At 45.0% G+C, this 24831-nt stretch overlaps 1 protein-coding gene across 1 annotated transcript in view; it reads left to right on the top strand.

Moving 5' to 3' along the window:
• SFMBT2 (Scm like with four mbt domains 2) overlaps positions 1 to 24831 on the top strand; it is a 211220-nt gene that overhangs the window by 161457 nt on the left and 24932 nt on the right. Inside the window, exons 12-15 of the mRNA XM_027121576.1 lie at positions 4514 to 4627; positions 7474 to 7516; positions 9325 to 9395; positions 12038 to 12177. Of these exons, the coding sequence (XP_026977377.1) occupies positions 4514 to 4627; positions 7474 to 7516; positions 9325 to 9395; positions 12038 to 12177 (368 nt within the window). The remainder of the gene's footprint in view (positions 1 to 4513; positions 4628 to 7473; positions 7517 to 9324; positions 9396 to 12037; positions 12178 to 24831) is intronic.

The following is a 24831-nucleotide window of genomic DNA, read 5'->3' as shown; positions in this document are numbered from 1 at the left end:
CAAGAATGAAACAAGGGAAAATGCAAATGTGGAAGTAATTATATTTCAAGCCAGTGTGGGTGGTTTTTAAATCTTTAAAAAGAGGTATGGGCTGCAGGAGGCATTTTGGGGAGAAGCTGCTTTAGCAGATAAGGGTATATATGGGAGCAGGACCTGTATTCTTGCACAGAGGAATGTGACCCAGGAGTGGGTGCTGTCTTTGAACAGGCTTTGAAGACTCCCAATCAGTTACACAGGTTCTGAGTGGTCAGCGACAGCCCTGGCTCTGGCTTTCTTAAGCAAAATGGGAATTTGGGGGAAGGCTTTTGATGGGAGGCTAGAGCAGGGAATCTACTCTCCAGAGGGCTTTGCAGCAGGAACCAAAGGAAAGTTTGGGCTTTCAAGCTGCCGTTGTGCTGAGCGTGACTTCTGACTGACCACGTTTTCCTCACGAGCCCGTCTCGATTGCTTTCTTAGGCTCTGGAGCTAAATTGCTTAGGTTCGAACCCTAGATCCTCCGCTTACTGGCCGGTTGATCTTTTCCTGACCCTCAGTTTACTCATCTATAAAATGGGGATGAAAACCATCCGATCCCTTAGGGTCGTGAGGATGAACCACTTAGAAAAGTATCTGGTCCAGAGTAAGTGCTGTAAGAGTGCCATTCTGCGGATGGATCTCTCCCTCCACTCGCGCATGTAGTCCCGTTTCTGTTGTTTCCCTTCAGATGGCTTCCTCTCACATGTCGATCCTGCCAGCCACAGTTTTGCCGTCTCCTGATTCCTTAGGAATTTATTCCAGAGCTGACAAGGGATCTCTGAGATCTTGTTCTGGGGGCCCCCGTCTGCAGATGGAGGGCCCAGGATAGATGGCGGGTGGGGTTTCCAGCACCCAGTTCTTGCTTTTCTTTCTTCCAGCGCTTTACCTTTTCATCGCACACTCGAGCCCATCACAACTTGGTGTGGCCTTTAACTCTTGATGAGGGCGCTGGAAGAGTCCCTCAATCCCTCTCGCCTTTCTTCCTGTGCTGGCTCTCACCTGAGATGCAGGGGCCATTCGGATTCTATTAGTGTAGTCAGTGAACTTCCTCCATAGTTGCTCCTAGCCTCTGCCCTCACAGACCTCCTGCCTCTGGTCCCACCAGCATCTCCACTGGTGCTCGCCCAGGCTCATTCCCATCCATAATTTGCTGGGAATGAAGCAGTTACTACCGTGAGAAGTTTGATTGGATTGTGTTCCTAGGAAGACACTTTAGCATCATCACAGCCATCCTCTTCTTTCATCCCGATGTTCCCAATAGAAGGGGCCGCCGATTCTATCACAGTGCCCTGCATCCTCCGCTGGGTTAGGCTGGATACAGTCTCTGCAGTCAGAAGGGCCAGAGGCACTTTGTGGAAGTGGATGGGATGCGCTGGTCCGAGGACAGAGTCTCAGGATATCGCAAATTGCAAAACCGTTTTAAGGTTCCAGAGTGATTCCTCCAACTTTACATGCTGCTACATGGGCCCTTTGAGTATGGAAAGTCTTTCTCCTGTAGTGGTGAAATGACATCATAGTTTAATTTCCTTTTAAGGTAACTTGTCCTCCCTTAATCCGGCCTCTGTGGCCATACCATGTGAGAGCCTCCTTTCTTCTCTGAATAGCTTTGTTGTGTGGTTGTCATTGTGATGATGGCGACGTTGTAGTTGTAAGATAGGTAATTCATTCACAAGGGCTGAAAATACATAAAGTATCTTTGGTCATATTGTCTCCCCCCACTCCTGTCCCTCAGGCCCTTTCCCAGCAGACACCCACTGAATTAGGGTTTTTCATTTCTTCCAGATTTATCTCGTGCACATGTAAGTATGTTATTTTCCCCTTTAAAGCAGATGGTAGCATACTAAATATACACAGTGTTCTGTGCCCTGCTTTTCTTTTACTCAAATATACATCTTTATGGATAAATATATAAAGAGGTTTCTCATTCTTTTTTATAGCAGCAGGATGGATATTCCATTATAGGCATGTACTGTAACTTATTCAAGTATGGCCCCATAGATGGAGATTTAGGCTTCCCAGTGGTTTTTGAGATGAAGGTTTTGGGTGAGAATGAATAAGTAGAATCCATGACTCGATGCAGCTGAAACAAAGTCAGAGATTGAGTCTGGCCTTGTGTTGTTCATCGGACATTGTTCTATAAAATGATAAGGAATATTGCAGAGGCGCTTAGCGGAGTATCTCTCCACATAGGTGGTTTTGGCCATCCTAGAATAATCAAGAAGGAGCCTTGGCAGCATTCTAATGACTTATTTTGTAAGCTGCTGAGTCTCTAATCTTGGGAACTAATGGGTTATGTTTTAAAAAATTATTGTGAGTCCAGCCAGATATTTCTAGATTCATAAGATTGATAAAAGGAGATAAAAAATTAGTACTCATCATTCAGAAGAGGATTGGAAAAGTTTCAGGTTCACAGATACTTTCCTGGGTGATAAATACCCCACTTTTCCATCAGTTATTATTTAATAGATGCCTTCATGGGCCAGATTTGGGGGTGGAAGGAAGGCAGGACTGTAACTTTCTTGAGAACATGGTTGCTGACACATTTGTAGCTCCAAAGTGTTTGTTTAATTGAACGGAAAGCATGATCGAAGAATATTAAAAGTATGGTAAAGGCGGCCTTAGAAATATATGAATGTATATATTGTTATAGACGTGTATATGTTAAAGCATTAGTATGAACTAGCAGAACACTGGAAGATAGAAATAGTTCAGGAAGGAATAAGCTATAAAGTTCACTTTATGCTCCCTTTTGAAGTACTACTTTGACCTTGAAAATCTTTTTTGTACCTAAACAGAAATCTGGAAATACAAATGTATCTAGCAGATGAATTCAACCTGTTAGCAAAATTGCTGAGTAGCTAAGAAATATGCTCTATCCTTGTGTTTTTGTGAGTCTGAAGCTGAGGCTGTGCCTTGTGAATTGGGAATCAGCCTAGTGACCCTCTTCATTGGCCCCCCTGCAGAATCCAGCACCTTCTCGACAAGAAAAGTCACTTCCACATTTGAAGCTACTTGGAGAGTTTCTTTACCTTTTGTCTGTTTTGGATGTCTTCTTGTTTATTTGATGATTTCTTTGGCAAATAGGTTAAATATTGTCTGAGTCATATAATACAAGACAGAAATGCTTTCTTTCAGTCAACCGTGTTGGAAAATAATCTCTATAAACCTCCTTGTATTCTTGTAGCTTATGTGTCCTTCAAATTATAGGAGAATTCAGTGAAAAGGAAGTTAGGATTGATAATCACAGTAATGACTTTTCTCTGAGAACAAATCAAAAGTTCAGCGTGACTAATGTTGATGATAATACGTATGTGGAAGTATCCACGGTCAGAGTGTTCAGGGCACTTTGTCTACACCAAAATAACGTTTTAGCGCTAAACTGGGTACCTGCCTTTATCAAATAACGTACTCTAGGAGCCAGCGTAGCTAAAATGGTTAGGACCTTTTGTGTTTGCTGGTATTGAGCTTCAGGAAGTTACATTTTGAGGGGGATGCTATTCCAAATTCATCACGTGACGTGTGATGGAGTTTCTCCAGTGTTATTTTCGTCTTGATTGGCAGTGAAGAAACCAAAGCACAGCAGGATTAAGTGGTCAGAGCCAGGGAGCCATTCTATTAATAGAGCTCTTTATCTTTTGATTCTTAGTTCAAGAGTGTCTTCCCTCCAAGTGTGTTTTTAAAGAACTGTTGATTCGGTGTAGAACTAGTCCTTCTTTTCACTAGTTTGCTGGGTTCTAAATTTACTCTCTCAGTAAGCAGAGTTCCTTGGAACCTTCGCTCATATTCCATCCAGATCTTTTCTCTCTTTCAGAGTCTCTCAGCTGCGATGCTGATTTATCACAGGCACCATTATGATTATGAAACAGGAGGTGATACGTAGGCAGATCCCCACTAAAGAGACATTCCTGTATAGGTGATTTTTGTGTGAAATGGCGAAAGTACGCAGACTGCAAACTGAGTTCAGGATGAGTGACTTCCATCACAGGATAAACGAACACGTTCCCTAGGAAATTGTGCTTTGATGATCACTACTTATAACTAGTGTTACTGAGCCCTACTAGTTCCTTTCAACTGGAGCCTTTAACTTTCATTGGTTGAAGGTTGACCTCTACTTGGTGTTGGGTGAAGAAGTCTTGTTGCTTCTACCCCACAAGCTGGACCACTTTCCTTAATTTCAAAGCTGTTCTTAGGAAAGAAGGACGCTCGTTCCTTCTAGCCTTTCTGGCTTAGATGCCAATTGTCCCCAGGTTCCTTCCTCTTCCTCCCATTTTCAGGGGGAAGTAGCTCTCCTTTCCAGACCTCCACTTCATGTGAATGTCTTGTACTTCTGCTACTTTACATTTCAGGCATTTGTATCTGTTGTAAGATACTGTCGGCTTTGTGCTTAACTTTCAGAGGAATGTCTTCCTCCATCTCAGGGGTGCCCTGTATTTTCCCTCCTTCTTCTGTGTCTTTTTTGGTAAAACCTGTTTGCACCTGCTGTCTTGACTCCTTGCAGGCCTGCAGAGTCCGGCTCCAGAGTTCATTGTTGACGTTGAATCCATGGACATCTTCCCCGTGGGCTGGTGTGAAGCCAACTCCTACCCTCTGACCACACCGCACAAGACAGTCTGTAAGTATCGCTCTGCTCGGAGCCCAACTGGGTAACATCTGGGACTTGGGTGAATAAACAGGCAGTTTGGTAAAGATAGTTAGTGGAGCCAGATTGTAAAAATCAAAAAAGGTTGTTGATTTCACACAGAGCACCAGTACTTTTGTCTCATTTATCCTTTAAATGTCCGCGTGAGATGAATATTCGGAAACATTTCCCTGGTTGACGAACTAAGTCACATGATGAGGCAGAGAGAGGATCTGGAATCTTCACTCCCCGTTTTGTGTACAATTCATGATCTTGATTAGAAAAAATTTCAGCTAAATACCATACGTTTGTACGATCATATCTGAGAAGGAACTACTTTTCCTCATGAGGTTTACCCCAAAATAATCATAATTGGTCCCAGTAATTTACTGACATAGATATAAACACTTAACTACTCTGAGCACTAACTAAACCAGTGAGATTTCAACTGGACTTTGAAAAGTGCATCATATCTTCTGATCACAAAAATGCCAAATTAAAACAATGTTAGTAATTAAACAGCACAGCATCACACACACACACACACACACACGCCACTTAAATACCTACAAGTGTGTGTTTTAACATATATTATTGTAGGTCATTTTCCTGAAAATGGTAACCATTTAAAAATCTTCAAGCCTAATCCATCTCGGCATTTATTACTCCCCCCTAATGGATAACAGAAGCATTATTTTAAAATGTGAGTCCTTAAAGTTAAGGGGCTTTAATTTTTGTGAAATATATTATATTTCTAATGTTTTCTTTATTAATTTATATGCTAGCTGACTTCTTTGTAGCATCCTACCATAAGGTCCGCTTACGTAGGTGCTCAGAACTTTGCCATAAAGGGAGTTCCATCCCATAGTCGGCTTCCTGTTCCCTGATGTCAACAGATTCTGAAGGACACTTAAGAGACCTACTACATATTCATTACGAGTTGGATGGGGCATTATCCGTGTGAATCAAAGTAGGGGGCCCAGGTTATAGACAGAGGCGGATTTTAAGGGATTCTTCTGTACCCCATACTGCACACTGAATCTGATCCAATAACAGTGACATCACTGCCCCTCACTTTAAAATATTTCTAAAAATTTGAGCTTAGAATAATTATTTCAGTCGCAAGGGCATTCTTTTTCTTTTATTCTCACTTAAAATGACGCGGTTCCTTGGCCCTCAGCCTCCACAGCCACTGGGCAGGTTCTCCCCGGGTTCTCCGGGTTTGGGCCGGATCCCCTGTGCCTGGTTGTGCCTCAGACAGAAATCTATGCCCTGATCCTCGTCCTCCTTCCTTCACATGGATTTGGGAGGCGACGAGCATTCTGAGTTCTGAGTTTTTCTGGATGAAATCCCACAGGGTTAAGATGAACATAATGATGTTTCCTTTCTGATTCGCGCTTCGCTTCCCGGTCTGTCGTGTGTGGCTTCTCATCAAAACGTCACGCACGTCAGGCATCTCAACCTAATTAGCAAAGACTGAGTTAGGCCAGTGAGTCTACACTCATTTTTCACTTTAGAGATCAGAGAATTCATACTTTTTCGTAGTAATTACAGGCAGACCTCTTGTCACAGATACTGCGTTTTTTACAAATTGAAGGTTTGAGGCAACCCTGCATCGAGCAAGGCTATGACGCCCCTTTTCCGACAGCATTTGTTCACTTCGTGTCTCTGTGTCGCATTTTGGTAATTCTTGCAATATTTCTCACGTTTTCTGTGTTATTGTATTTGTTGTGGTGATCTGTGATCAGTGACCTTTGATGTTACTACTACGACTCACTGAACCTCAGATGATAGTTAGCATTTTTTAGCAATAAAGCATTTTTTAATTAAGGTATGTACATTGTTTTTTTAGACATAATGCTATTACACACTTAGTAGACTACAGTATAGTGTAAATATAACTTTTATATTCACTGGGAAACGAAAACGTTCCTCTGACTCTTTTATTGCGATATTGACTCTGTTGGGGTGGTCCGGAACTGAACCCAGCATATCTCTGAGGTCTGCCTGTACTGGCATTGGGTACTAAATAACATCAAGAATAGATGAAATTTGAGTCACTATTTCTCTTATTTATTTTTGTTTTCGTCGTATTTCTCACACATACATTTTGCTTTGAAGAGGCAAAGTCTAAATGAATCTGCCAAACTCTGACAGCTTTAGAAGTTCTGTTAGAATTAATTTTTGCTAATGTTGGAAGATGCAGGCTTATCTACGCCCAAATTTATATATGCCAGAAACTCTGGTCTGTCTTTGTGAAGGTGACTCTAACCAGTTATAAATATAAACTGGAAATGTTCTTAACCCCAAGTTGATTATTGGCTGGTTTATGTCACTATTTGACAGACGTATATGTTTGCTAGGCCCCAACCCTCCTTTTAATGATAAAACGTTGTCGTTTCTAAACACGCCTCTAATCCTAATTTGGGAGCACGCTGCTATGGTAAAATGTTTTGACTTATCACATTTTCTGCGGGGAAAAAAGTCATCTGGGTCATCACGCTTATACCAATCCATCTTCCAGCCGTGTTCCTGGGAGGTCTGATGTGTGTGCTCTCTTTCTTTTTATTAGAAGCACATTTTAGAATAAAGTAGCCAGTGTAGTGATAAAGTTAAATGTACTAAATCCGATTTAGAGTTCATTTCTGAAAAGTCAAAGTCTATTTTATGCTAGAAGAAATTAAGATAAAATTGTGGCCTGAATGAAATAACTTTTCAGTTTTTAAATTGTTACTTTAAAACAGACGGTTCTATACCTACCGAGCCATTTTAAAAAATGCTTCTTCCTAGCTAGCTATCAAAGCTGCTTTTCTTTTTTTCCCTTTTTGCCTGTTTTACAGCACAAAAGAAGAGAAAGATTGCAGTTGTGCAACCAGAAAAACAGTAAGTTTGTTTTTTCACAAAAACTCCGTGGTAAACTCTGAAGTGTCTTTCAAGAGGATGGGAAACAGGGCTGTTTTCGTTAGGGAGCTAGTCAACACCTAGCACAGTAGTAGAGGGGACAGTAACACGTAGCGCCTGTTATTTATTGTGCATCTATTATGTGCAGGACACAGGTCTTGCTTCTAAAGCAGTTTCTTCTCCAGATCGTAACTTCTCACTTTCCTCCCGGCTCAGCCGACCTGAAGGATGCCCAGTGTCCTGCACTGCTGGTAAAGGCACTCTGTGCCCATGGTTCTTAATGCCCCCAGGGGCCCTACAGAGCTGCCCGTCCAGGCCTCGGCTCTGCCTGCTCCCAGCCCAGTGAGCTGGAGCCGGTTGCTGTATTTCTCCCCATCTCAATGCCCTCCTATGTAAAATACCCATTTCTCAGGTGTTTTCGGAAGATTAAATTAGATTCTACGTGAAAATGTGTGGGCCCTCCGTTGCTGAATAAATGTAGGTTATGCCACGTTTCTATTGTAATTTTATGAGGAAGGAGGGTGTTTGACAGCCTGTGGACAGGCCGGCTTTATGTTTCTGGAAAATCGTCACTGTTGGTAACATTCTTATATGTTGGAAAAAGTCTGGAATATACTAGGATGCACATCCCTTACCAAGTCATCATGTTTTCTTAGTAGACTGTTGGAAAGGGAATTGAAAACAGCGGGGTTTTTTTTTCATGTACCTGAATTGAAACTTAAATAAAATGAAATTGAATAATAACTGCATGGTTATTTGATGCAAATAACAGTTTTCTGGGTATTCGTTTTACATTTCTAACAGTGTTTCAGGTTAATCATCTCACTCCAGTTTTATCTGGATAACATTGAAATAGAGAGGGAAAACTAAACTAACAGTCACGTCATGGAGGCCAAATTTGAATTCATGACTCCTCAATTTGCAGTCCATGGCTCAATGGTTTTCACCCTTTACTCGCATCTGTCACTAGACAGCTCGTTAAAACACAAGTTGCTGGGCTCCGTCTGCAGAATTTCTGACTCAGGATGTCTGTGGTGGGGCCTGAGCATCTCCAGGTGTAACAGGTTCCCAGGTGATGCTGATCTGACAGCTGGGGGACCCCACTTTGGGAACCAGCACCATAGATGACCCCACTAAGATCTCTCGCTACCGTTTACTTGGAGTTTATATAGTTTTCCAGCTATGCGGTTTCTACACAGCCAACCTGTACATCCCCGGGAAAGCCAAGTTGCCTCTTTTCCCCTAAGGTGACAGTTTTTATATTTGTTCAGCAACTTTTTACTGAATAACAGCACAGACTCTGTCTTAGACTCATAAACCTACTTCACATTTTAAGAATCATCACTTCTTAGATTTTCTTTGGAGATTTTGTTTTCAGTGCGGCCGTGGCCCACACAAGCATGAACGCCAGAAATCAAAAGTCAGCAGAAAGTCATTGATGAGAAGTCTGACTTTAATTAAAGTCGATGCAAGCTGACTTTCTGCGTGTCCTAAATATAATTAAGGACATTATTATAATTCTGTAACAAGTGACAAGTCCAGGAGTGACCTAGAGGAATCTCAGTGATCAGTGATGACCCCTCCAGGGGCTGGAGACCCATAGGCTTCTTGGAATTATTGTAAGACTTGCCCGCAAAGATCTTGCCTGTTGTTATACATGCACACATCGTATCTGACCACATTCTTAGCTTAGATTTCTCTAATAGTTGCTTTAAGTTATGAAAAGACTTTGGAAGGTACCAGTTTCTTCTAAAGCGTGAAACCCATGGGAGTTTTTTCTTTATCCACAGATCATCGTCCACAGTGCCTGTTGAGAAAATACCTCACGACCTTTGTTTATTCCCTCACCTGGACACCACAGGTAAACGAGCTACTTAGGATGCCCTGACGCGTCCCAGTATGTCGCTGTGACTGGAGACATGGATATATTTTTAGGTCAATGTGAGAATACTCAACTTTGAGCCAACTGGCTTTTTTTCTTGCTGCTTATTTACAGATACCTACTCATTTTAAAAAAATTCTAAGCTAAATTCTTGGGGCCTCTTCTTTTCTGCTTCTTGGTCAGTAGCTCTAGACACTTCCCTTGGTCTGAGGAAAAGGGTCTGTGTGTTACTTGGAAATTACGAGCCCGGTTAGGACTGTGTATCATGAATAATCATGTGGAAAAAGAAGGAGTTGAAAATATCGTTATCAGGCATTTCTTTTTGGACATTTTATGCCAGTTGCACTTGCATGTTTACACTAAGTCCCTGTGAGCTTTTGAATTGTTCCCTAAAACCCTCTGTTTGAATAGCTGGTTGGGAACAGTCTATGTGTTTTAATGTATAAAGTCCTGCGTCTTACAATAACCTTTAAAAACACAGACGTGAATTACCCTTTGGCCACAAATCAGATTATAGACATCTTTGTACAGTAAGTAATATATTTGATTAAGAATTCTATTTTCCAGCCAAAACGAAGCCTGTTCTGAATTCCAGCATTAAAACCTATATACCGTGGAAGAATCCTATTAGGCAAAGGTTTCTTTGTAGGAAAGAGAGCAGTTTTGTGAGTAGACTTACTAAGGTTGTTTTTTCCTAAAGGTCTGGGCAGAGTAATCCTATCCCCAAATTTCCATGTAAATGCAGCTATGGACCTTTTTTTTTTCCTGTTGTATAAAATTCAAACTTCAGAATGGTTTTAAAGGAACCATGTCATCTTTCAGAGTTGGTAATTGTTATTTTACTCCTTTTTTTTTTTTTTTTTTGCGGTATGCGGGCCTCTCACTGTTGTGGCCTCTCCCGTTGCGGAGCACAGGCTCCGGACGCGCAGGCTCAGCGGCCATGGCTCGCGGGTCCAGCCACTCTGCGGCATGTGGGATCTTCCCGGACCGGGGCACGGACCCGTGTCCCCTGCATCGGCAGGCGGACTCTCAACCACTGCGCCACCAGGGAAGCCCCTACTCCTTCTGTTTTATACCCAGAAAAGTAACATGTCTCCCTCCTTACCCGTTGGTTCTCAGTTGAAGTCGTGTGAGAAGAAAGCTTCCCAGACTGTCAAATCACCATCCCAAATGAATAACAAGTTTTTATACAGAAAGAAAGTTTTCATACTGTTAGTGCAGCTTGACTTGGAACAGTGGCAGGAGAAGATGGGTCTCAGCTGGCAGTGTGCCCGCAGTCCGTGTGTGTAGACATCAGGACGCGTCCCAGTGGTGACAGCGATATCTCACCATTTAGTTGTTCTGCTTTTTCCCCATGGCAGCTTGAGACACAGTTAGATCAGCACGTTGCCCTTTTGCTTTATGAGTAGGAAGGCTAATGAGGAAGATGCAGAGTTAAGCCCCTGGGAGGCGCATTTCACATCCATGGACTGGCAACATGAGGAAGCTTGACCATACCTAGGGTTGGCCTGGGTGTGGGGCAAAGAGTAACGGATACACACTATTATATACAAATAGATAACCAACAAGCACCTACTGTATAGCACAGGGAACTCTACTCAGTATTTGGTAATAACATATAAAGGAAAAGAATCTGAGAAAGAATATAGATATATACATATATATGTATGACTGAATCACTGTGTTGTATACCCGAAACTAACACAACATTGTAAATCAACTCTACTTCAGTTGAAAAAACAAACAGGAACTGGGCAGTGCTTATTCGAGTGTAATTTGGGTCCCTGTGGTGAATAGCTTGGCTGCTTCTAGTAGAAGAGGGTACACAGACCCGGTGGCTGAGCGGCTCCACCCCTTGTTGTAGACCTGGAAGAATCTCTTGTCCGTAAGCAGAGTGGATTTTCACAGTTGTGTTCATTAAGGCACCATAGGTGATATTTAAAAAGTAGAAACAACTAAATGTCCATCAGTAAGAGAATAGAAAATTCAATTGTGTTATATTCACACAGTGGAAAGTGAATGAATTAGTGAATTGTGAATGAATGAATTGTGTAGTGAATTTCACTACACAAAGTGAAAAGTGAGTGAATTTTCTGCGTATGCATTTACCCGTTTGGGTGGATCTCAGAAACCTCATGTTGAACTGACAAAATGTCGCAGAAAACCTGTATGGAGTATTTTAAAAATAACCTAAGTATCCTGAATTGCTTGTGGATACACATATATGTTGTGTGGTAAAGTTTCTAGACTCTCGTGGGAATGGTAAATGCCAGCTTCAGGGTAGTGGGTTCTTTCTGGGGGGTTGGGTGCGGGATTTCCTGAGGTAGGTTAGGGGAACTTAGCTGTGTAACTGGTGTTTTTCTCTTTAAGCTACGTTGGAGGATACCTTAGTTGTCATTGTCTTATTTTCTGTGTTTTGTGTGTGTGTTTTGAATCCTGCATAATAAACAGAAGGTTCATTTATATGGTAGAAAAAATAATCAGGATTCCTAAGATATTACTGTGGATGTAAAACGTTCTGATATGAAGACACAGTGCACCTCTGGGTAGTTTTGCCAACGCAGTGAGTTAAGCAGGTTTCTCCGGTCCGAAAGCATCAGCTGTGTTTCTCTTCCCTGCAGGTACCGTCAACGGGAAGTACTGCTGTCCTCAGCTTTTCATCAACCACAGGTGTTTCTCGGGTCCCTACCTCAACAAGGGGAGGATCGCAGAGCTGCCTCAGTCGGTGGGACCAGGCAAATGTGTGCTGGTCCTTAAAGAGGTAAAGCACAGCCACAAGGGACTGGTTTTCACGGGGTGGTGGCCACGTGGGCACAATTCCTGAAGAAGGGGGTCATAGGAATTTGAGTCCATTCAGGCAACATGTACCAGGACATGCACCTCTTTCCTCTCAATCCTGCGAGCTGGAGGCTGGTGGTACAAAGATAGAAATGGCGTTCCTGCCCCGGAAACGCTCCCTGTCTAGTGGGAGGGATGCGCCTTCCCTGCTCTACATTTGAGTAAAGTCTTCTGTGAATCATCGCTTTTTTGTTTAAAAAGATGGCCTATTTTGAGGCTTTGTGTAGGTACATTCCTGGTTTTTGTGACAAAAAAGCACCCCCCAAACATCAAACTATACCATGATGAGCATGTTTTAATTCCCTGGGCACAACGATCCAGTTATCCATTTATCCGTCCATTTATCCATTGAACAAATGTGTGTTCGGCAACTTCTGGGAGCCAGGCACGGCATCAAGTATCAGGTCAAGAAATAAACACCCCCTGCCCTCTGCCCATTTGGGTTTCACGGTCCTCTTGGGGAGATGACATAATTCTAAGTGAGACGTACAGTCGGGTGAAGGCTCGGTGGAGACCAGAGCGTGTGGTCTGGGCGCAGGGGGGGATGTGACGGATCTCTGGATGTGACACTTGATCTGAAGGAGGCAAAGTGATGGCGCCTTGAGTGCACAGCACAGATAGGGCTGCACCGGTGGAGTTCAGGGTGGTCACGTGCGGCTGGAGGATAGCATTGGTCCTTACGTATAGGTGTAAAATTCACTGGTATAAAAGAGTATGTTATGTTTTGAAAAGAGAAAATGAGAAATCTGGCTGGCCTTCTGCCTCAGCAGGAGGCAGGATGGAGGAGACGGTCTGCCTGGGAACGGCTTCCCTGGCATCCTGAGGGATATGGGGCTGAAGCTGTGGGTGACTGGAGCCTCCAGGTGACACCGCGCCCGTGCAGTTCCCGCCTTGCGAGAGCCCCTGTGAGATTTCACATTTCATTTCGCCCAAAGAGGATGAGATCATTGCAGCAAAGCCAGAATGCGTTTACCTTTTCAGGCCATCAACAGTATTCGCAGTTAAAGACTTCCTCATATTTCAGAAAAAAATCTGTCTTAGAGAAAATATTGGGGTTACAGTTGAGGAGCAACCCTGTAAGAAAGGGACCAGGCTACTGCTGTTGTTATTTGCTCAGGCGAATTTGACGTAGAAGAGGCATAGCAGGTGCTTCCTGCCCGTCCTGAGCTTTCAGTCGTGGGAGGGACGGACAAGCCAGTAGCATCTTCAGGGCAGTCAGTATCTCAGGTGGGCTCAGGGGTTTGGAGATCTCGGGGACTTCCTGCACGGCCTGTGGGGTGGGGGAAGGGGGCAGCCTGCTCCAGGGGACGGAAGAGCATCCGGGAAGCCTGGAGTATTGGTGGGATCACGGGAAGGAAAACAGGAAGGAACGCTTGCAGCGCCTTGAATACGAGGACCGTAGGGACAGGCGTGGAAAGTGCAGAGATTCGAATCCAGAGTCGCCTGCGGGCCGGGACCCCGTCCTGGGCGCTTTGCCTGTGTCCTTATTTAGACTTGCTTTCCTTGAGATCTACCACCTTCATGCTTTACGTTCTGAAATCAAACAGTGCAAGGCGTGCGCCCAGCCTGAGTGGCGAATGGACCCCATTGATGAGAAGTTAAAGGGAGATGGTGGCCGAGGAGGGGGTGGGGCAGCCCCTCTCGAAGGCCATCGGGGATGCTGGGGAGTGAGCTCCAGCCAGCAGCCAAGACATGGTGCACGGCCCCAGCTTGGCCCATAATAGTTATTCTTTCCATCTGACTGTTTACAGGGTAGGCAGGCGACGAGGAACCCTCCCCTGCAGGGTGAGCCCAGAGACGTCGTCCTTTGTAAAGAACACGAAAACCCCACATAAATAAGGGTCACTTCTTTTTTCTTTTTTTTTTTTAACATCTTTATTGGAGTATAATTGCTTTACAATGGTGTGTTAGTTTCTGCTTTATAACAAAGTGAATCAGTTATACGTATACATATGTCCCCATATCTCTTTCCTCTTGCGTCTCCCTCCCTCCCACTCTCCCTATCCCATGTAGGGTCACTTCTTTTTGTTTTTGGTTTTTTTTGCGGTACGCGGGCCTCTCACCATTGTGGCCTCTCCCGTTGCGGAGCACAGGCTCCGGACGCGCAGGCTCAGCGGCCATGGCTCACGGGCCCAGCCTCTCCGCGGCACATGGGATCTACCCGGACCGGGGCACGAACCCGCGTCCCCTGCATCGGCAGGCAGACTCTCAACCACTGCGTCACCAGGGAAGCCCAGGTCACTTCTTTTAAACTCACCTTCCAGCCCCAGATATAAGACTGAATTACCAAGGTAGAACTCTTTATCTGTTGACACCTCTTTTGTTGCTGTAGGATGAAAGGGGAAGGTATCAGCAGTTCCATTTACATATCCCTAACACGCACACTGAGAAAGAGAATTTGCTCACTTAGTGCAGTGAACTCTGGATCACTCGTATTCTTTCTGGGAACTGATAAGTACAGAAATCAAAATATCCAACAATCCAGAATTATTAACGGTTAATCCAAAGTTTGCTTCAAGGATGGCAAATATAATTAATTTCTAAATGACTCAGGACCCCCCCCCCCATTATTAACATCTGTCCTTTGTATCATGCTGTTATAATACAACGCCGAGCACGTCGCAGATACCCAGTGAACGCACGTGGATGAACACACTGAGTTCTGCACTGCCTGACCGTTCTCTCTTCTTGGTGCCATTTCTCACCACGCTACTCACTGGGTCAGCCTTTGATGTTCCCAGTTCCTTTTAGGTTTGCTGCCTTTACTCCCTCGGGCTGGGAAATCAGCTAACAAATTTAAGTCAACTTCTATCCATCGACTAAACTTTATTTATTGAGCTCCTACGCGCCATAGAGCCCTTGAATAGAACCGTTGAGGGTGTTCAGCTGCAGCAGAGGTTATTTCCAGGTAGGGAAGGTTAAGGAAGGCCCAGTGAGATCTTCCCAAGAGTCAGCTCAGCAAGCTCGACGCCCAGAGGCCCTTCTTACTGCCAGGGCCGATGCCTCGGAGAGTGGAGGCTGCTGGAACACTACCCCTAGACAAGCGAGCGCTTACTGTGCATTTAAGTCGACACAGACCACAGGTCCCGCAGATGGTAGATTTGGTCTAAGAAGAAACCAAGCCCAGGTTACATGTAGGGATACCTGTCACTGTATAAAATATAGCCCCTAGACCTAATGGACTCTCTTGAGTTCCCCCAGTGCATTCAGCCCTTGAGGGCAACCTTGCCATGGCCGTATCACCTGCCTGAATTTGTGCCTGGTTTTGTTGCCAGTGATCAGAATGGGACAGGGAAGCTCACAAAAACCTGGTGAATGGATGCGCTTGTGTAAAGTCCCCACAAGACCGTTTCACACCCACGTCCCAGTGGTTCCAGTGAGGTCCTTGGGCACCTGCGGACCCTGTTAACAGACACAGTGGCCTTAGGGTCAGTCTCTCTTTGGGGCTTGGCTAGTTTACTACATAATATTTTTAGAATTCAGCAGTAGTTACCCCTGATCAATCCTCTGATAGGTCCCAGCAATCAAGTTTAAAAGCTAGGCCAGAGGGACCTCCCTGGTGGCGCAGTGGTTGAGAGTCCGCCTGCCGATGCAGGGGACACAGGTTCATGCCCCGGTCCGGGAGGATCCCACATGTGCGAGCAGCTGGGCCCGTGAGCCATGGCCACTGAGCCTGCGCGTCCGGAATCTGTGCTCCGCAACCAAAGAAAAAAATAAAAGCTAGGCCAGAGCAGTTTTCTGATGACAGGAACTAGTTTTTTGCTGATGTTCAGAAAATGCATGAAGCAGGAAAGAAAGAAAGGAAGAAAGCAAGCACTTCAGTTCCGTGAGTGCAAGAAAAATGTAAGTCCCACCAAGCCAGTGTTCATGCTAATACTCCTGCTTCAGCCCAGGACCTGGGCATGGTTTCCAATTGCATTTCACTTACAGAGAATGAGGGCATTAGAGCAAAGACAGAGCACGTTCGCTTCTTCAGGCCATCAGGGGTGTTAGTAGTTAAACGTTTTTCTGTCTTTGGAAGATGTAGAGTGATGGCCGTTTTCCCTCTGTCTGGTTCTTGGAGAAATACACGAGGTCTGTGGGCATGGATGTGGAGCCGGCCTTTGGAGAGGGGTCCTGAGGGGTCCTGAGTGCTGAGAGGGCGGTGGACCAGAGGGGAGGAAGTTTCTGGCAAACGGGAGGATGAACGCCTGTTCACTTTCTGGGCAGTGAGCGTCCTGAGCTTGAGTAGGGTTGAGGGCGTAGGGACCTGGATTCCAGAAGGAGGGCGGTGGAGGGGGCGCAGGCAACCTCTAAGATCAGGAGCCCAGTCAGGTCCAGTCACCTCGAACAAGGAGCTCCCAGCGAGTAGCCTGGAGGGGAGGGGCAGGTCGAGCCCATCCACAGCCCCTCAGGTCCCCGGGGCGTTTTGTGGGACCCCCGGGTGCAGTCACAGGGAGAGTGGGCCCTGTGACAACAGACAGGAAGTGATGGTGTTTGTCATAAATGAAACTCGCAAGATCAGGATGGTCGTCGCCAGCCAGGACTGTCCTTTTCTATCCCCAGTACTTTCCCATGCACTCCTGCCCCAGTAACGCCAGGGTCTCCCCAAGTCAAATAAACTGCAGGTCCCTGGGGGCCCTCGGTGAACTTGGGAGGTTTTGCATCCCAAGCGTCCCACACCTCTGAGATCATCAGCATCGTGGGATGGAGTCTTGTCGTCCATTCGCAGAGGCATTCAAAGAACTTCTGCTTCATGCTTTATATGCAAGCTCGTGAGTGGCCAGGTCTGCGGTATTGACTTTGTCTACAGTGCAGTAAGGCAGGCGTTGTGTGCCTGTGTCGGTGTGTGAGAGAGAGAGAGCTGGTGAGCACAGGAGGAAAAGGTGGTGGGGGGCATCTGATGTATTCACTCCTGTCCATGTATACTGCGATGGAAAGTTCAGCTTCTAATGCAGACACACAATGAGATGGGAGAACACCGACCGGGTCCTACTGGCAGAAATGGCTCTGAAAACGCCCACTCAGGAAGAATGAGAGTCTGTGTTTTCATAGCAACTCTGAAGGCCATAGGTTTGAAGGCAGCCTGCCAGGATAAAATCCCACGTGCCTTACAGAGATTTGGGGGGAGCCCAGGGTTTTTCTTAAACATTATTTGGTTTAAAGTATTTGCGGTATGTAACCTCTGTTTTTAGCAAAAAAGAGAAATGTATCATTTTCGGTGGGGAGTCGATAGGAGTCCTTTTTCCCATTTTCCACATCACCTTCCGATGCGTGAAGCTACAGGTGTTAACAGAATTGCTCCTCAGCAGCAGGGGTGACCTGTGTTTCACTTGCTGCCTTTGGGCAGCAGGGTTTCAGCCGTTTAAGAAATGAACATTTACAGAGGGAAAATCGACAGGTTGTGCCTTTTCTGTGGAAGAGCAAAAATATGGCACTGGATTTTTATTGCCTTTTCTTTCTGATGTGGAACTTAGGAGAAAGCAACATGAGTCCTGGACACTCAGGAAACTTTCTGGATCCATGAGCCTCCCTGGTTGCTTCTTTCCCTCTAGCACAACTGTCTGCCCCACTTAGTGGAGATCGCCAGGCTTGGGACCTCTGACTCACCCTGACACCGAGGGACCAGTCTGAATACGATGGGCTAGATGGGTAAGACAAAATAAGTGAGGCTAGACACAGCTTCAGCTCCACCAAAGGGGGAAGGTTGTTCCTGATTCGTAAAATACAGAGACACACATATGCACGCATCCACCCTACACTATCCTCCCTTCACTCCACCCACCTACCCACCTACCCATCCATCCACCATCTGTCTATATCTATCTTTCTATCATTTATCTCTATATATCATATTCATCCATTCATCTCTCCATCATCTTTCATCTTTCTATCTATTAATCGTTATCTATCTATCTATATCTAGTGTTCCTAAAAGAGTCACTTTGGTACCCTTCATCACAATCTGGTCCAGGGATGCAAAGGTTTAGACATGACCCATTGAGCCTTCTTGGGTTTTTAAGAGAGTAGGTTGTGATTAGTTTAACTTTGCAAACAGTGACTGCAGGAATGACTAAGAGCCCTGAGTACTGGTGTGATGATGCCAGAGATTGGGGTAACTAATCGGGTTGCCACCAGGGCACAAAGGAGCCAGGCACGTTCACCTTTATTGAGTAAGATTTTTCTCTCCCTCAATCTGCTTCTGTGGTCTGAATAGCTCTTTAGCCTCAGAAAGTGCAGAGGTCAGTGGTGTGGGGACTGCTGGGTGTATGCGTATTGTTTTTTGTCCATCCGCACCTTCCCAGGGTCTTTCATTCAGTTATCTGACACTCAGCAGCTATTACTGTGCATGGTCACATCAGATACACTCCAGCTCTGGGAAGCCAGCAGAGAATGAAACATCATCCATCCGTCCATCCCATTCATCCATTTAGTCGGTTCCTAAGCAATTCCTGAGTCATAAGCGTGTGCTGGTGGGCGCTGTGCTGGAAGCTGGGGAGTCAAGGTGAGCAGGAGATGTGCCCCCCAGGTGAGTTGACAGTCCCCGCTGCAGAGCCTCACGGGGGAGGACTTAGGCATTTCAGGTTATACTGGAAAGAGGAAGAGTCTTGCCTAAGTGACATCCAGTTAAGTCAGTCAACAAAATCAGAGATGCAGACGTGCCTCTGGACAGTATTCTCCGGTGTTCTTGTTGCTGTTGTTTTAAACTTATGCTGAACATGAACCCATTGAGAACAGTGTACCAAGCCTGTGGGTGGTATAAACTATAGCACATACATAATGTATGATTCAGGAATTAGCTAGACAGTGTCCAGGAAGGTTGGCAAAAAAAGTACAAAGTTTTTTTTTGTTGTGAAGGTTTTATGATTTGCCTGTAAAGATGATGAGATACTTTTGCTGAAATTTCTTATTGTACTGTAGGGTAGGATTCTGTAACAAGGAAATCAGTGGCAAATGCTACCTCCTGGGCCTCCGTTGACATAGAACATATGGTACCAGATAAATTCTTGGAGTGAATCAATCATTAAGTTTTAGGTGTACAGAATAATTTGATCCAATATCAGTGCCCATGTTGAAATTCATTGAACAAATTCCAAAAAAGTCTTGATCGAGCGCCTCCTATTGCCAGGCATGGTTCTAGCTACTATGAATAAAGCAACAAACAAAATGTAGTCCCTGATTTCTCATCAGGAGGGCAGGCTGGTGAGGCTCCCTTCCTAAGGTTTGCACACAGCTGCCTTCTTGCTGTGTCCCCGCATCTGAGAGGGAGGGCAAGCTCTCTGGTCTCTGCTCACAAGGGCACCCCGTCATGGAGGATCCATCCTCAGGACCTCATCTAAACGTAACCACCCAAAGCCCCACCCCCAGTACCATCACATGGGGGAGGGTAGCGCTTCAACGTAGCAATTTGGCGGGACATACTCAGTCCATAGCAGAAGGGAAAACCACAGGTGGAAAGAAGACTCTGGAAAATAGTCTAGAGTATAAGGGCATTTTGCTGCTGACGGATCACGAGCTCAGAGGGCATCGTGGGTGGGTTTGGGAAGCCGTGAGGAGCTTGCGATTGGGGCAGACAAGGGGGAAGCGCAGAGCCGTATGCGAGTGGGATTCTGGGCAGAAGGAAAGTTCTAAGAGTGTTGCGTTTCTGGTGACCAAGCTGAAGGAAGGTACAGGGTATGATGGGATTCTCCTGTTCGTCTTCCAGGGGGAAGTGGATAATTCCTGAAAATATAGGCTTCTTCGGAGAGTGGTCTTTTAATCAAATTGAAGTGATAAAGTAGGGAGTACTTTGGTGCCGGGGGAGGGGGGCTGCCTACCAGGGAAGCACTGGGTTCCCCGACCTTGCCTTTGAGCCTGGGGCGGGGGGAAGGGCCTGCTCTCCGTGTGGTGGGTTGTCCAGGGGAGGTGAGCCTTCCGTTAAGAATCGAAACGAAGGTAGAGGGCAGTTTCAGCCCAAGCAATAGAGTCCACCTGGGAAAGCACATCAGATTATTACTGTTCTTATTACAATTTTTGTAACTAATAACCAAAGGAGAGATGAGCATAGTGATATTAGGTAATATTTTGGGGGTATATCAGATGCAGCAGTTGCATTAATTCTGGGGACGTGCCCAGAGCAGTCAGTGATTCGGGAGACTGAATGAAAACACCTACGTTTAAGGGTAAATAACTTGGAAAAGTCTTGTTTTCTTTTCCAAGCTTGTTTCGTGCTTTCCTCTGACTTCTTAGAAGGTTATGTTTGCGCTGCAGAGAAGGAAAGACCCTGCTGCTTCCTCTTTGCTCTTACGAGAACATCTTCCTTGCTTTTCAGTTTTTGGTGGCGTTTACTTTTGTGAGCGTTTAAGAAGTGCTGCGTACTCCATTGATAACACTGTGGACCTCTGGGGGGTGTAGGATAAATGTGACTTCACTCTGGGAAAAGAAGCACAGCTGCTACAGTTCGTTTGAAACCCAAACTCCTTCTTTGGGTTTGGAGATGTGTTTTAATTAATATTCTCCATTTAAATCTCGTTACAAAAATAAAACTCTGCTTGTCTGTCTGCTCTGCAACTCGCCGGGCCTCTCATTGTATCGACAGCACAGGTGCTCACATCAGAGTCTTGTCTCATTTTGGTCCTCTCGCACTTTATGTATCCCATCCACCTGGCGAAGCCCTACCGATGGAGAAATGGCTGGTTAGGCAAGAGAATTTTTTTATCATTTTATTATTTTAAAAAACCCATTCATAAAATTATCTCCATTTCACCTGATTTTGAAATTGAAAGAAATCATCTTTGAGGCCCGTGAGGGCCTTTGGTGGTCCCGATTTCTATAAAAAGCTAATTATTGTAACTGTGGCTCTTGGAGAGACTGCAGAGCAGAAAGGTCTGCTGTAACAGTGAACATGTTGAGGGGGGCTCCTTTGCATGCAGATTCTTCTTCTGACTTCGCCAGAGAGAGAATATCCTCCTTCCTGTTTCCCTGTGGGCCAGTCTCTCTCTAAATGTTTGCCCTGAAGAGACATCTCCCGCCCTGGCCACTAGAATTCAACAGATGACAGACCTTTGAGGTCAGGAGCCTGTCTTCTTTCCATTAAGTTAGCCCAGCCTGAGCTGTGGGAGCTTGTATTTGCGTTCTGAAGTGTTTTCTAATCTTAACACTCAGAGAACTAATTTTCCTATTAAGTGGTTTCCTGCACTTTCAACATTGTTATAACTTTAATCATAGGATATAGTTGAGGTTGGAAACGATCTTAGTTACTTTCGGTGTTCGGGGAGAAGTTTTCATGATAGTGCATGTGAAAGGAAATAACGGAATTCCGTGATTTCACGAAGTGAACAGAAAAACATCCCATCGATTTACGGAATCCTTTGAGTGCCGACCTTTGTACCTGAAAGGGCAGGGGCAAGAGAAGGAGACACGCATTCACTGAGGGGCTCCCGGGTACCAGACGCTTGGCGCTATTTGCTTCTTCCCCTGCCGACACCACCTACGCTCTGTTCTATTTGTCTCTTCCTCCCCCTGAGGACCCTTCTCTCTTCTCCTGTAACTGACTCACTCACCGTTTTCTGAGCAAACTTTTGCGCCTGATGGAGCAGAGGTAGGAGAACAAGAGGCGCAGCAGGACGGGGCCGTGGAATGCACCATCGGAGTCCTCGGAGGTTCAGAGAGATGGGAGCGCAATTTGGATTTGAGAATTAGGTCATCGGTGCCCTTCACTTTCGTGTACTGCTTGGAGAAGAAGCCAGATTTGGGTGGGTTGAGAATTGGAGATGAAGAATTTAAAAGTATAGACTTTTTTTTTTTCTTGAGAAGTTGGGTTCTGGAGAAGAGGCAGTAGCAAGAAAGTCAGGAGCTTCTAAGGAGAGTTATTTTGCGAAGGTGCTTGACTGAAACATAAATACAGGCCAATGAGAACAGAGAGATGAAGGCTCAGGGAGAGTTTGTTTTGTGGGTGGATGAGGACTGCTTGGATATCAAGAAGAGGGCTACCTTAAACATTTTTTTATATGCCGAGCTGTTACCTCCTTTATTTCTCACAACATCCTTATTACAGGGGAGAAAATCTTTTCCTCTACCCTCTTAGGTTCAGTAGATAGGGCCTGTAAATTAAACTGACAAAAGACAGATTAACAGGAGAAAAGGGTTGCAAGAAATTGAAAACCAAAGAAGCCATTAGGCTTGAGATTTTTACATACCATTTTAATAAAAGACAGTACATTGTGGAGAGGTGATCAGACAAAGGGAAAGGGGTCTGGGCTCCGAGGACTGTTAAGTATATGCGGGAATCTAACGGAAGATAAGGGGTTTTTTTTCCTAGTAAGATGTGTTTGTGCAGAGTCATCTCTGGGCCATCTTTGTTTCTCCAGTGACAAGGGTTGTTTTCCTCCTGGTCCAAGAGCGGGGAGGGGGACACTTTCACAGTGTTTTAGGCAGAAAGGGGGAGGGCAGAGAGTCCCTGCAGTGTCTGCTGTTTCTCAGTTGTGTCCGGGAAAAATTAATCCTATGCCAAAGTGGCATATTTTGAGGTGACAAGTTCTGACCCCCTTCATTGTGAACCAGGTAAATGGCAGCGCCCCCATTATACAGATGAGGAAAGTCAATCAAGCATCTTGCCTAAGCTTGATTAGCTTCTAAGGGATGGACCTGGGATCCCATCCCATATCTGTCCAACTTTACAAAGGCTATTGCTCCTCTGTTATAACATACTGTGGGGACTTCTGTGTAGAAGGGTGTTCCCAATAAACATTTCATGAAGCCTAGGAAATCCAGTGAGGCATTGCTGTAGCGCTAATTTCCTCCTTGAGATACTCAAAGCAATCTTAATGTCAGTTTATTGGGAGTGTTCATCAGCTTCACAGCTAACATCCTGTTAGTTAATTGGGGGCAGGGTCTGAGCTACCCTTTGTGATCAAGAGTGTAATAACTTGAATTCTGATGTTTTGCAAGGTACAGTAATTCAGTCTAACTTGGGTCATAATAACAGCTGTCAACTTAGTTATTTTCATGGAGTAACTATAATACACTAAGATGTCAGGTACATAAATTATTCAGATCACAATTCCAACGTTTTATAGAGAGCTTGTTGAATTTAGAGACAAATGATGTGACATTGGGAAAAGCCAGGGGAAAATTATTCAATATCACATGCCTTTTACGATTTAATTGCCGCCTGTTTCCACTCTGAATTGAACTCTGGAAGGCATTTTCTTTTCACAGTCACAAAATGCATTTCTCTATGCAGCAAATAAGATGTAGCTCTGGGGCTTTCTCAACGAGACACAATGAAAAGATTCAGTTGAAATTTTATTGTCTGTTGATAAACACTTGGTGCGTGATTTCAGCCAGTTTCAAATGGATTTATTTTTAAACTCGGTTTCTGTAAATTGTACTGACAGTAAATAATAAAATCAGATGATTATTCTAATAGAGAAAACAAACACAATAGAACTAACTGCTTGTACTGCTGTGTCCTGGCCTTTTAGCGTCTTGGCTGGAACATGTTCTCTGGATGGGGCTCTACAGGGACCTGGGAACATAGCAAAATGCCACCCAGGCAAGAAAAAGACAGTTGCCATGCTGACTGCAGAGTATAGAATATTTCAAGATCGAATCCTCAGTTATGAGAAGGCTTTGTTTCTCTCAATTAAATCAGGGTGCAGACCACACCAATTACATTCCAGAACACACCAGGTACATGAAAACTGGGACTTGAACATTTCTGCAGCATACTTTTCATCTTCTTTCTTCCCGTTAACACTGTGCCGGTCTCCTTCACAAAATAGTAGGCGCTTCAGCAATATAGCCAGTGTCCTTCCAACTCAATAAGGAATTTTTCTCACTCTCTCAGCGGGGTTTTGCTCCGAAACATGGCACGTGAACTCAGTGCCTGGCTCGTTCCTCTTCTGGACGGGGAGGGGCTTCAGGAACAGCGGGTACTGTGTGCTGTCTGGATGCTCCAGGGCTTGGCACAGGGCAGATCCTCAGCGAATGGGCGTTTCATGGAATGAAGCCCCCGAGGTCTCAGTGTTCCTTTATGTGCTGCATTGCATCTTCACAGTTTTTTGAGCTCTCTATCCAAATAACAGCAGCTCACGAGCATGCCAGAACTCACGAACGTTCATTGCTAATGAGGATTTGCTTATGGGAAACGAGTGCCTCAGAGCGTGAAGTTGAGGCTTTAGAAGGGAGATGTCTGGTCCCTCTGGGACTGTTGCAGTGGTTCTGACCACGTGTTCATTTTCTCGCACTTGGGACTTGGGAGTGAAGGGGTGGCTTGAGGAAGCTGTCAGATGGTGTTTAGATGCTCAGACTTCCTTTCGAAACACTCAGGTCTCTGAGAAATGTCCTAATGTCAAATGTCCATAAATTGGGTCAGCGTCAGGTGAGTTTCAAGTAATTTCTTAGCCCTCCGTACAAGTATCTGAAGCTTATCCAGAAGCGTTGGAACAAACCTCCCATCTCCATCTTAGTGATTGCTTTTGAAATGTATTTTTAAGGATAAAATGGAATTCTTAGTAACCGATCCTACTGAAGAGGAATCCAGTTGAAGGATGATCCGTGGCTCTTTGGAGAAAATGGTTCAGTTTTTCTGCAACCAGGAACATTAGTGAGAGCC

The sequence above is a fragment of the Aethalodelphis obliquidens genome, unplaced genomic scaffold, assembly GCF_003676395.1.
Source record: "Aethalodelphis obliquidens isolate GAN/ISIS:26980383/991018 unplaced genomic scaffold, ASM367639v1 scaffold23, whole genome shotgun sequence".
NCBI lineage: Eukaryota > Metazoa > Chordata > Mammalia > Artiodactyla > Delphinidae > Aethalodelphis > Aethalodelphis obliquidens.
The sequence above is the reverse complement of the archived record's forward strand: the minus strand, read 5'-3'. Positions and strand labels throughout refer to the sequence as shown.